This window comes from Phyllostomus discolor, chromosome 11, assembly GCF_004126475.2.
Source record: "Phyllostomus discolor isolate MPI-MPIP mPhyDis1 chromosome 11, mPhyDis1.pri.v3, whole genome shotgun sequence".
NCBI classification, from domain to species: domain Eukaryota; kingdom Metazoa; phylum Chordata; class Mammalia; order Chiroptera; family Phyllostomidae; genus Phyllostomus; species Phyllostomus discolor.
Window position 1 is genome coordinate 77,715,539 of NC_040913.2, and position 12,916 is coordinate 77,728,454.

Here is a 12,916-nt window from a genome sequence, read left to right on the forward strand (position 1 = left end):
GGATATGAAGATGAAGAGAAAAATACCATGAAACATAATATTATCAAAGACAGCATAACTAGAAGGGAAGGGTAAGTTGATGGTAAAATACTTTATTTACCAACAATACAACACCTACTCAAATTTCAAAACAAAAACCTCCCAACAAAATAGAAAGGCATAAATAGCCTGGACAACTACTTCAGTAGCATCATAAAAATTGGGTAACTAACATGTTCATATTAACGGATTTACTTTAGAAATGGTCTGAATTCATTTTCTAAGTACCTGGTGTGGAAATGAAAACAAAGGGAGAAAATGTTGTTTTTGAAAGGCATTTTTCAAATTGTCAAAAGTATTTATTCTTTCAGAACCCCTGTACACCACAGCATTTTACCTGAACACTCTTTATCTGACAGAAACGTTTGATGACTTCCAACAGAGGAGCCAGCATTGTGGCTTTGCCTTCAGAAACACCCTCGATCCTTTTCACGTTTCCATCTGTCGTCGGTCTGCCGTTAAAAAGAAACTGAAAGTCAGTAAGTCACAGAAACACTACCACTCCAGCAACAGAGCTGATCCTTAGCTGTTGTGGTGATTTATGAATGAAAACATCACCATCACCACAAAGACACAGTACTCCCTGCTAAACAGGCCATTATCATAGGCAGGCTAATGTTCTACTCTATCACTGCTCTTATCATTGTTATTATTTTTATAGCTATGAAACGAAAAGCTATGAGGTATTAACTGAGGACAACTAAGAGGCCTACAAACTCAGAAAATCTTGTGTAGTGTTTATAAAGTGTTTACTTGTAACAATAAACCTAACTCAGTATTTCTTATAGTATCCAATATCCAAGAGACTGCATGATGTCTTCTATCTATAAATATGCCAACCTAATGATTACTCTTTTTCCTTTAAATATGTTCACTTAATATTACAGTGTGGTCTTTGAACATTTATTTTAATGAAGTAATTATTATATACTATAAGTACTACTAAAATTGAAAAAACTTTACACTAACAAAACATCTCTTGGATGAAATTGAGTGACACAAACTATTTTTAAAACAATTTTTTATTTTTCAATTACAGTTGACATACAATACACTAGTTTCAGTTGTACAACACAGTGATTAGACACTCATATAACCTGCAAAGTATTCACTCTAATAAACCTAGTGCCCACCTAAAATCATACATAGTTAACACAATATTATCGGTTCTATTTTCCATGCTATATTTACACCTCCATTACTATTCTATAATATTTTTAAATGCATAAAAGAAAAATAAAATTATCAAGCAACTATTCTTTAGAAATAATTTCTTCTAAATATTTACTGACTACATGGTGTTTATTAGACATTGTGCTAGGTGCTCTGAAAGACACGAAAGATGAGGAACACATTACTGTTTTCCACAGAGTTTAAAATCTAGACGATATGACATATGTGTGCCACTAATGGCAAAAAATAAATACAGCATTGTGTGATAAGGGCCATAGGAGCACCTTTCAAAATTTTAAAGGTTTTTAAAAAAAAGTTATTGTATTTTTTCCATTGCCATTTGTCACCCTTTAGACCCTCTTCTGCCTCTGCCCACTCTCCTCCCCATCCCTGCAATCACCACACCAACGAATTTGTATTTAGAAGTCCTTTATGAATTCCAGAGAGAGGAATTACTCTGCTAATACGAACTCAGAAGACTTGACAGAGAAAATAATAACAAAGCCAGATTTTGAAGAATTTCCTACCAGGAGTTTGGGAATCAAAGAAACTACAAGGCAGAAGCAATATTTTAAATAAGTATATGGAACTGAAAAGGAGTCTTCAACAAATGGTATAAAATCCAAGTAAGACAAACCATTTAAAATTCTGTGACTCAGATGGAAGAGTAGGTTTAAGTCTATAAATGGAGGGCCTTGAAGTGTAAGCCAAAGAAATTAACATAGTGGGAGACTAGTTAAGCAGAAGTATGACATGAAAAAGATTAATCTGGTAGCCATATATTGGATGAAACAAAGTGGTGGAAAAAGTGACTAGTTAAATGGCTTTTGTGATAGTCCAAGGATGAAGTCTGAATGAGGGAGGAAGGCAGAGACAGATACACAAGAAACATTTAAATGAAAAAGTCTAAACACTTTTTAAAAAGAGTAAGAAGGGAATGTACTGATAGGTTAGAGCAGTGACAATGATACCAGAGGTTTAAACATGCATGACTGGAACATCACGGTACGACTAACAAAAACAAGGAATTCAGAAAGAAAGGTCTTAGTATTTGCAGGAAATCCATGTATGGAGTGTGGTGGACTATGGCCGATTTTTTTATGCATTGGATCTGGTGCTGAAGACAGCAGGTTTTTATTCACATAGAAATACGGGACTAAAGACCAGAGATCGCTGGGAGCAGCAGGGAAGGTTTGGAAGCCACCGGCAGACATGACAGGTGTCCTATCCAACAGATGGGACAGTTGGAGCCATAGTTATTATCACTTAAGATATGGTTTATAAATCTATTATGTTAGAAGAAAATTATGTTAGAACATAAACAAACAGATAATTTACCTCATTTTGGCCATATCTGCCAGTATCTTATTTGTTGCCAGAATAGCGGGAGGAATGTTCAATTTATGGGCATATTTCTGCCTAGCTTCTATCAATTTGCCATATAGCACAGTCTGGAAAAAAAAAAGAAACAACTCAATATTTTTAGAAATGAACTTAGAGAAATCCAGTCCTTCATGTCTAGAGATTCAGCTATTACATTTTTCCTTAGAGTGAAAAATAAAACGGAACTCAGACTCTTCACTGAAGGACAATTTTAAAAATACTGGCAACAGAATTTTAAGCAAGTGTAGACTCATAAGTGTCCCTCAGAAACTACCGCCTTTTTACAAAAGTCATACCTGAGTCTCCTGCTCCTCAGCTGAAATAACAGGTTCTGAAGACTTGTAAGATTTCCCTGGTGACTGTACCAAGATGCTGAAATATTTAAAAGAAAATAAACGATAAAAAATTTTCTTTCTGCAAGTTCATTTTTTATTTCACCCCAGAATGAGAATAGCACAAGAGTGACAGTCTTTTCAAGCCTTATACTAACAGTGATTCTTCCTAATACCAGCGGGGCAATTGTCACTTTTATGACAGCCAAGATTTTAGACATTTTGAGTCAAACGCATTCATTACAATGGTAAGTTAAAATTATAACTGAGTTCATCAAAAACTGGTATACTTAAGAACAGTATTTGCCCCATCCTCCTCCTTGACCAAATTCTTTGAAAGAAAATACTCCAACTTAAACCATACGCAAAAATAAAATCAAGATGGATAAGAGACTTAAATATAAGTTGCAACAGCACAAAAGTCCTAGAGGAGAATACAGGCAGGAAAATTTCAGATATTTCATGCAGCAATATTTTCACTGATATGTCCCCTAAGCAAGGGACATAAAGGAAAGAATAAATAAATGGGACTACACCAAATTAAAAAGCTTCTGCATGGCTAAAGAAAATATCAGGAAATGAAAAAGTAACCAGCCATATGGAAAAATATATTTGCCAATGATACCTCAGACAAGGGTTTGATCTCCAAAATATACAAAGAACTCACATGACTCCACTCCAGGAAGACAAACAACCCAACTAAAAAATGGGCAAAGGACTTGAACAGACACTTCTGCAAGGAGGACATACAGAGGGCCCAGAGACATATGAAAAGATGCTCAGCATCACTAGCCATAAGAGATGCAAATTAAAACCACAATGAGATACCACTTCACACCATTGAAAATGGCCATCACAACCAAATCAACAAACAAGTGCTGGTGAGGTTGTGGAGAAAAGGGAGCCCTAGTACATTGTTGGTAGGAATGCAGACTGGGGCAGCCACTGTGGAAGACAATATGTAATTCCTTCAGAAAACCAAAAATGGAACTGCCTTTTGACCCAGCAATTTCACTGCTGGGATTGTATCCTAATTATCCCAAAACACCAATTCAAAAGAACCTATACACCCCAATGTTCATAGCAGCACAATTTACAATAGCCAAGTGCTGGAAACAGCCTAAGTGCCCATCAGTAAATGAGTAGATCCAAAAACTGTGGTACATTTACACAATGGAGTACTACACAACATAAAGAAAGAAGGAATTCCTACCCTTTGCAACAGCATGGAAGGAACTGGAGAGCATTATGCTAAGTGAAATAAGCCAGTGGTGAAAGACAAATACCATGTAATCTCATCTATAAGTGGAACCTAATCAATAGCAAACAAGCAAGCAAAACAGAGCCAGAGACATTAAAACAAGGAACAAACTGACAGTAACCAGAAGGAAGGGAGGAGGGGGATAGTAGGCAAAGAAGGGGAAGGGTGATCAAGGAATATGTATAGAAGACATTTGGACAAAGACAACATAGGTAGGAGTGGCGGTCTCCTAGGAAAGTACTCCTATAGATAGCAGTACTATCTATACAGAAGATAATATTTTTTAGCCAAGAAGAATATAATCTATGATTCTTTGCTGTGATACCATTAATTTTTAGTTGGTGGGGAACATCATCATGAGATTAAACAAATTATTCACAATATTCTTCAAAATCAAACAAAAATAAGCCAAAGAAGTAATTTTGCTTTTGACTCCTAAAAAGAAGGATAAATAACACCCAATTAACAAACAACATATTAGGAAAGGTACTAGGCCACAAGATAGATAGAAAACCAATTTCTATAAGCAGCATTTCTCACTGATTAAATATAAAGAGGAAAAATTTCCTATCACTAAAATTAACTAAAGTTGAACCCAAGGAAAGATAACTCCAGTGCAAAGAATTAGTAATACCAGGTTACTCAAGACAATTATAAATTTGTTTTAAATAATATATTAACCTTCATTTTATCATCTATGGAAATCTTTATACTAATGAACTATTTGAAAATGGTATTTTAAATTATTTCACAAATAAATTTTATCACCATACATAATAGCAAAATTCTGGGTAACATGTCCCCAAAGCAGAAATACATGTGAAAAATGTTAAATAAAATATATTTCGCCTATGAATGCTATTACAAGTACAAAGAAGTTCAAAATAACTATAATGAATATAATCAAAGAGGTAAGCGAAGTTACTGTATCCATGAAACAAAAAAAGATTGCTATATATTAAAGAAAGAAGAGAGCAAGAAATAGTTCATAAAAACTAAAAATTTGATAACTAAAATGAAAATTTCATTAGATGGGATATGATATAAAGTCAAGGCATTCTCTAAGAAAGTAAACAAAGAGTCTGAAAATAGAAGAAAAATTAATAAAAGGAACACTAAAAACCAAGCAGAGGAGATTAAAAAAGACAATTATTAACATAAAGGAAAATTAAGTTAGTGGTGGTCATAATAACACAGTTTGGCTTAGTAGTGTATAATACTTGAGTAGATATAATGAAGTAAAAACAAATTATTAATGTGACCAAAACCTGAAGTATAATTATAAAATGAAGGAGGAGAGAGAAGGGAAGAGGATGTGGGAGATAAGCCCTAATCTACCATTACAGAATGTCAACAGAAAATTTCCAAAACTGGGAAGTCAAAAAACAGTAATCTCAGCATGCCACTCAGAAATAGTGGCAATAGCGGAGGAACCAGTCGGGATATTTCAGGGGACTGCTTCTACAGAACAGCACAAACTGGGCTCAGGAAAGGCTGCACTGGTATACTCTGTTACACGTCTTCAGGCATCAACTGACTTTAAAACCATGCATGTGTATGATTTTAATGAAAATGCAAATGAATGTTGTGATAATAGTTATTAATAGTAAACATCTTTCTTCTGTACACTAAACCCATATATTCAAATTAATTTCTGGACCACTCAAAAGGCACCTTAAACCCAGTGTGTCTACCACGAAACTCAACTACTCAACTGTACATCCTGCTAGATGCAGGGTGTCCAACCTGCAGCCTGCGGGCCACACGCAGCCCAGGGTGGCTAGGGTCCAGCACAAAATCGTCAACTGACTTAAAACTTTTTTTTTTGCGCGTTAATTTGCGTTAGTGTTGGTGTATTTAACGTGTGGCCCGAGACAACTCTTCTTCTTCCAGTGTGGTGCAGAGACGCCAAAAGGCTGGATACCCTTGCTCGAGTCTAAGTTTGGGGCAGGGCGGGGTGGGGTGGGCAGTGGCGATGTCTCTGTTATTCCCCACTGAATGCCAGTGCCTAGAACAGTACCAGGCACAAAGAAAACACAGTAGTAAAAACACAGTAAATGTTTAAATGAAGAAATGTCTCAACATATTGAATGAATACCTTGTTTTGTACACTCCTTAAACCTTTTGTTTACATAAAACACAATAATTACATACTACATATCCAAACAACAAGACACTGTTTGCAGTTATGGTAAATATTTCTGTCAGATCCAAAGTAGTACTGAGCATAGTAGTATAAGTAGTATTTTCTAATGAGCAAATCATGAGACAATGAGTGTTACAGCCCATTAATTTACTTTCATCTAATGTGTGTAAACACAGTCCACTTAATTTGCCTGTAAGTCCAAACAAGTTTTTCAAATTCTCCATACTAAAACCTTCTGCAATTCTGTACTTTGTCCCCACTTTTACTAAGTCAGTAAGTCATGTACCACACTTGAAAGTACAATACAGGGGTGGGCAAAAGTCGGCTCGCAGCGGTTTGTGCGGAAAATGATACAGTCAGTAACAAACAACACGAGAACAAGCTCTGTGCTCCCGCACTCACAGCTGTGAGCCTACCCCTGCCCGCCCCTGCCGCGTATCACCTCCATTCTCCACCCACTCCAGTGCTCGCCTCTTTACGTTGCCATAGAGTCCTTCTTGAAAATGTGGGTGAGAATATATATTCATACAAATACAATTCATTAGTGTCTAGATGAGAATATATATTTCATACAAATACAAATAATTAGTATTTAGATGCTAGAGGCTGACAAATACAGATTTGGAAGTCACTCTGCCATTAGTTGTATGCTCTTGAGCAAGATGGCTAACTTCTTAGCCACAGGTATCTTCAACTATAAAATGAAGATAAATAATCTTGATGGTAGCTAAATCACAGGTTGCTGTAAGAATTAAATGAGCTATTACATACAAAATGCTTAGTAATTAGCATAGAGCCTGGTAAACAACAATACCCAGAAGTACTAGCTATTAAATTAATATTAATGCTATCATTTTATAGGGCTGCTTGAATAATTACAACACTGGAGGCTTATGCCTTAACTTCTTTCTAACAATGAAATGGCCAAACATCTGACAGGCCTTTCTCTTTAGGAAAGAAAGAAAAAAACTGTTGATAAAGTAAGTATAGAAAATAAAAATTTTGAACTGTACCTTTTTGTAGGAATGTTACTTCCAGAAGAAATTTTATCAAATGCTTTGTAGGAATGCATCTTCTCCAAGTGAGACTGCTTTTAAACATCAAGAAATCCATTTTTAAAAATTAGAAGTTTCAAAAAACTTTTAAATATGAAGAAAATAAGGTATCACAATGACAATTTTCCTCTAAAACACAACACCTCACAATGACAATTTTTCCTCTGACTAACCAAGCTCTCATAAAAATTACCTGATAATAAGTTAACATACAGGGTTCTAAAAATAGTTGGAAATGTGACATAATGTCTCATTCCTCCCAAATCTATAAAAAATATATGATCCAAAGTATTCTTTGAGACATACAAGTGCCCAAGTTACAAAAATTATTCAATTACATTCTGGATAACATTGACAAAGCAGAAAAAATTCACCGAAAAATTTAATTCTGCAAATTTTCCTGTTACCCCAGTTGTTCTAATTAGCTGGAGCCTACCAGTGGGTAAGTGTTTAATCTGCAATAGTTATCTAAAATCCAAACACAAAGCAAGAATGTGTGTGTGTACCTTTAATGAGAGCATTTAGAAATCAGTCTTATTTTTCTGTCAACTATTAAGTATCATAATATGTAAAAAACCCTCCAAGCCAAAGGAGTCAGAAAATAGGTTTAAAAGAATCAAACTAAGTTGCTTTCTCAAATACTTCTGTTTCTATTAACCTCAAAAACCATATACTGCACATTTTATCTGTCCATATCACTCCTCTTCACAAATTTTATGTTGTTGTATATGGCACTTTCTCCTTTCACTGGAGGGGAACTAAAATACATAATAAAATTTTAAAATAGAAGTTACATCAATAAAAAAATGGAATAAGAATCACTTCTTTGATAAAAACAAACCTTCTTCTCTGCAGCTAATTCAGTCTGTACTTGACTGGAGAAACGCTGTCCGGTGCCTGAAGACGCAGCGCCGGAACTGGAAAACAATCAGCAAACATTAGAAGGTAATAAATATCTACTACGCGAGTCATCTCTCTACACTCGGAAAGGCAGATGAGATTATATTACTTTTAGAACTGAGGATCTGAAAATTGATTTTTTTTTTTTTTTTCAGAAAAAGCTCTGGAAAGAATATTTTAAACTCTTTAAAGTTTAAGTTTAAAACCGTTTTAAGTTTTCGGAGTTTAAAAGAAAAGCTGATCATCTACTGCACAACATAGTGATTACAGTCAACAATACTACATTATGACTTCAAAGTTGCTAAGAGACAAGATCTTAGTTTTTCTCAACACAGAAAAGAATTGCGGCTTCTCTGATAATCATATTGCAATAGATAAACATATCAAACAAACACATTGTAATACAATTTTATGTCAATTATATCTCAACTTTTTAAAAAAATCTGATAAATGATTGGTAACATGTAAAGGTGTTAAAAAGTAGGCAGCAAGTGTATTCCTGCCCCACGTTTTACACATAAGAAGGAAATAAGGTATATGGAGTGGTCTTCAACATTGATCTCACTGTTGCTTCTCTCATTAATGGGAGAGCAGCTTTCTAACTATTAATACTATTCTCAACCACTTCCTATCAACCAAGAAAAGTGTCCTATTAGTTGTCTTTCTCCCACAGGCCCATAACCCCAAAATGACTAGAAAAGATATGCCAAAACAATATCGTTACCCATTTCACCTGTGTGCTGCCTGTAAACTGAATATAATTTGAACCATTTACACAAAAACAACCACAACAACAAAGCTGAAAAATGAACCTGGGTGGAGGAAACGTCCTTGGACACAATTCTTCATTAGCCTGCAGGATAAGTCTCCGAGGAGATTCCGTGCTGGCCTTATGAAGCCAGTTTCTACCCTGTTGAACACAAGAACCACCTTTTAACGCATAGGGAGAATAATTAAAATCAAACAGGAAGACTTCTACTTCGCTTACCTTCTTTGTCAGGGTGCAGGTCTTTATGAACTTGCTGCGCCCAGGAACTTCCGCCAGGAACCCCTCGGCCGTGAGCTGATGGGACAGAGCCTTCCACCAACTCACCGTCCGATCCTTGCCAGAGCCGAACATTCTGTGAGTGCGGTAATGATCCGGAAGACGCTGCGAAGTCTGAAGTGAGGAATAAAAATCAGTATCTAAAAATGCTGATTTAATCAAAGAGGTTAAATAAAACGCAAAACTGTTTATTGGTTCTTTGCATTTAACACGAAATTTCAGCTTTCAAAGTCTACAAAATTTTTATCCATCCTACTTGCTCTGAATACTTAAGTCACAAATAAATATGTAGCAAGATAGTGTTTCTTTTGGGTCTTAAAAGTAGTGGCAGGAAACTTCACATATAATTCACAAGCATTGCCCAATGCATACTTTTGGATATGTTAGGAATATTTAACCTTTGCTCGTTAGACCTTTTAGGAACATGCATTATTGTTTGAGAGCCACAGTCACAATCTACAGCTCCAGACTAGAAGCATGGATGTCAAGGGCAGAGTGACCCAACAGCGAGGAATCTGTGAGTGCAGCGCAACAATTCAGTTCCCACTGCGTGGCTGTTCGTGCCGCACTGCCGAGTTTACTGGATCATTTCTGATTCAGCTGCTTTACTCAGACGTTCCAGGAGGAGCAAGTGCATACTAAATAGCTGCTGCTTGTGGGACATTTCGTCCTAAGTCAAGAGAGGATTTCAGTGGGAGACTCTTCGCAGCCATCAAGCTCTAGAAATGCAGGGGAAGCTGGTCTGCCACATGCAATTCTCTTGTCCTCTGATGGAGGTGACTCGGCCCACCTTCACGCTCTGTAAAGTACTTTTCTATTCAGTTTGCCCTCTTACTGCCTCTTTCATTCATCCCACACATTTAAATACTACTTTCAAACGTATATAGTAGTGTGTGAACATACAGCTTTATGGAAAATTGCTCCTTTCTAATGTATCCGCGGCAAATATGGCAGATTGTAATTCAAGGGCCAGTCTAACCTTCATCCAGTGTAACTTCTACCACAGACTCTGGGAAGTTACAAACACTATTTTTCAAGCTCCCTTTCCACTAGGATCCTGTATAACATTTAAGTTCCACTAATCAGAGGCATTTAACAGGGCATCTGTAAGCAGAAAGTGAGGCAGGGCAGCTCCTCCACTACTTCTGCAGGAGCGTGACTGTGGAGTGGTTAGCTGTTCACAAGACGGTGTTAGCAAAGAATCCAGTGTATCATTACTGGCCTCCTAAGTGTCGAGAAGCATGCGTTGCGTTGATCCTGATCACAGCAGGTTCAGGCAGGGTGGCTCCCAGAGCCAGCGGAAGGACAGCCTTCCTGACTGTTACGGCTCCCTATTCTGAGAGTGACCAGGAAAGGGGTTGCACGGAATCTCCTAGTAATGCAAATGAGTGGCTGTGTTCCTAGTTTCTAATCTATAAAATTAACATACCTCCATATCTTACCACTTTTTCACGTAAATATTTGAAGATATTTCTGTGGTGAGCTGTTTAGACAGCTCAACAAAAGTTCCTGAGGCAACATTTCTACTATTTAATTCCTAACTAAACTTGTACTTCAAAAACAAAATTTTAAGCTCCATCCACAAACATCTGATGCACAGCATAATCATTTATACTATACAGAAAATCTTGTGTAAGAAAGGAGAATCGAGTTACTGAAATTATACCTGTTACACAGACATACAAATATTATCTCTTTACATAAACTCCAAGAGTCCCTAGTTTAAGATATTTATCGCCTTACAGATCAAAATTATCTGCAAAGACAGATACTAATTTTGCCTAAATTAGTTAACATGGCCAACTTCTTTAATTCCCAAAGGAGGTACAATGATAAATGTTAAAGCAATATCCCAATAGATACCGAGATTACTAAAATAGAAGGGGGAAAAAAACTTGCCTTATTTTCACTGTAGTTAATGTCCACAAACGTTCATTAAGTGGTACTTTTTTAAAAAGTTTTACACTTTTATCTAGCAAGGGTAGTATACAATTTCACAAAGAATAAACTTCTTAATTTGAGGACTCCCAGAAGAGACTGTCAGTATAAGCGGTCTGACTTGGTTTTCAAATAATAGGTGAAATCTGATCCCTCTTGTGGCCAGTTCAAGTTGGTCTAGGAGCCCACTTACACTTATTTGTTGATACTGGATACTACTGGATCACACCAAATTAAAACAAGGATAATTTTCTATAAATTACACATTCAACTGGGATACACCGTTTTTGAACATGACAGAGACAAATTTTCATAGATCTAAATTATATTTAATCTATCCCTTGCAACTGAAATTCTTTTTATAAGAAAAAATAGAACTCATCCCAGCTAAAATCAAGTTCCTTAAGTAGTATCACTGTTTTCAATTTCTAATCAAACTTGTGATTTAAAAAAATTTTTTATTCAGTAACCAAATAGTTAATATGATTTTGACATATTTCATTAAAAATACAATTTAATCTGTCTTTTTCTAAGCAAAATAAAAACTCAGAAAATACTTACATGAAGTTCAAGTATTTAAGAAATAAATGCTTACCTAATTTTTAAAATTCTACAAAGTGAGAATATTAATCTCTAGTTTTAAGTACATTTTTAATAAATATGCATATTTGCAAAGGACTCTATCCCACTTTTGATTTATTCAACTAATATCAATATATAATAACTTAGCTTTGCTTTACAGATTTCTAAATCAGGAATAGAATCATATAAATAAAGGACTACAGAAAAAGCCTCTTAACTGTTAAGGGTTGTGTCCTATTTATATTTACCTGCATTTGTTAACATAATAACTGGCACATTAATCACTCAAAAAAAGTAGCGAAAATGACTATTTATTTATTGGTAAAACAAAAATAAATCTTCCTTGGGATTCTAAATACTCCTGATAAGAAACAAAACAGAAGGAAAGAAAAAATACACTGCCAAATATTGTTTTTACAAATAATCACTGAGATTAAAGTTTTATTCAAAGAATTTGTTACTTTCCAGGGTGCTAAAAGATACGATTTTGTTCTACTTGTCCCTTGACACAATGAAAGTTAACTTTTCTTAATTATCCTAAGAAAAACCAGTCTAGGGATTATCCAACTGTAGTGTAATAAAATTGCTTCCAGGCGGAGATTCAGAGCTGAACATGAGCTTGAAATACGAAAACAGCAGTGTGGTACACACAGCTTTTGTCAAAAGTAGTGAATGCAGCCTTTAACTGGAATTTCACATGACTCTCCGAGTTTCTAATAACTCATCTAAAGCCAAAGCCACAATCACAGTGCAGCAAACCTCTGAAGGGAAGTGCAGCAGGAGTCAAAGAACTGTGACAGTGACTCACAGATATACTTACAGATCCTCGGAGAAATAAAATTGGAACCCCAATTCCAAACATTTCTCCTAAGACACTGATGGCAGATAACAGCTGGAATGCTTGTGGCCCCAAGTCCTGTGACACATCATCTGACTCATCAATGGATAAGCAATGATCCAATCTAAATACAAATAGTATGTTAGAAGGCTTAGCTAAAGCATGTACCGTTAGAAACAAAAAGATTTAATAATTAGCCAAGTAAAACAGTATCTCAAATGTAC

At 35.7% G+C, this 12,916-nt stretch overlaps 1 protein-coding gene across 11 annotated transcripts in view; it reads right to left on the reverse strand.

Moving 5' to 3' along the window:
* WRN (WRN RecQ like helicase) overlaps positions 1-12,916 on the reverse strand; it is a 126,872-nt gene that overhangs the window by 23,229 nt on the left and 90,727 nt on the right. For 10 of the 11 annotated variants that reach the window (XM_028526899.2, XM_036011642.1, XM_036011639.1 and 7 more), the window contains 8 exons: positions 12,675-12,816; positions 9,278-9,448; positions 9,102-9,199; positions 8,231-8,306; positions 7,348-7,424; positions 2,892-2,967; positions 2,551-2,663; positions 377-491 (listed from right to left, as the gene is read on the reverse strand). In XM_028526899.2, the coding sequence (XP_028382700.1) occupies positions 377-491; positions 2,551-2,663; positions 2,892-2,967; positions 7,348-7,424; positions 8,231-8,306; positions 9,102-9,199; positions 9,278-9,448; positions 12,675-12,816 (868 nt within the window). The remainder of the gene's footprint in view (positions 1-376; positions 492-2,550; positions 2,664-2,891; positions 2,968-7,347; positions 7,425-8,230; positions 8,307-9,101; positions 9,200-9,277; positions 9,449-12,674; positions 12,817-12,916) is intronic. The other variant, XM_028526900.2, reaches the window with a different exon arrangement.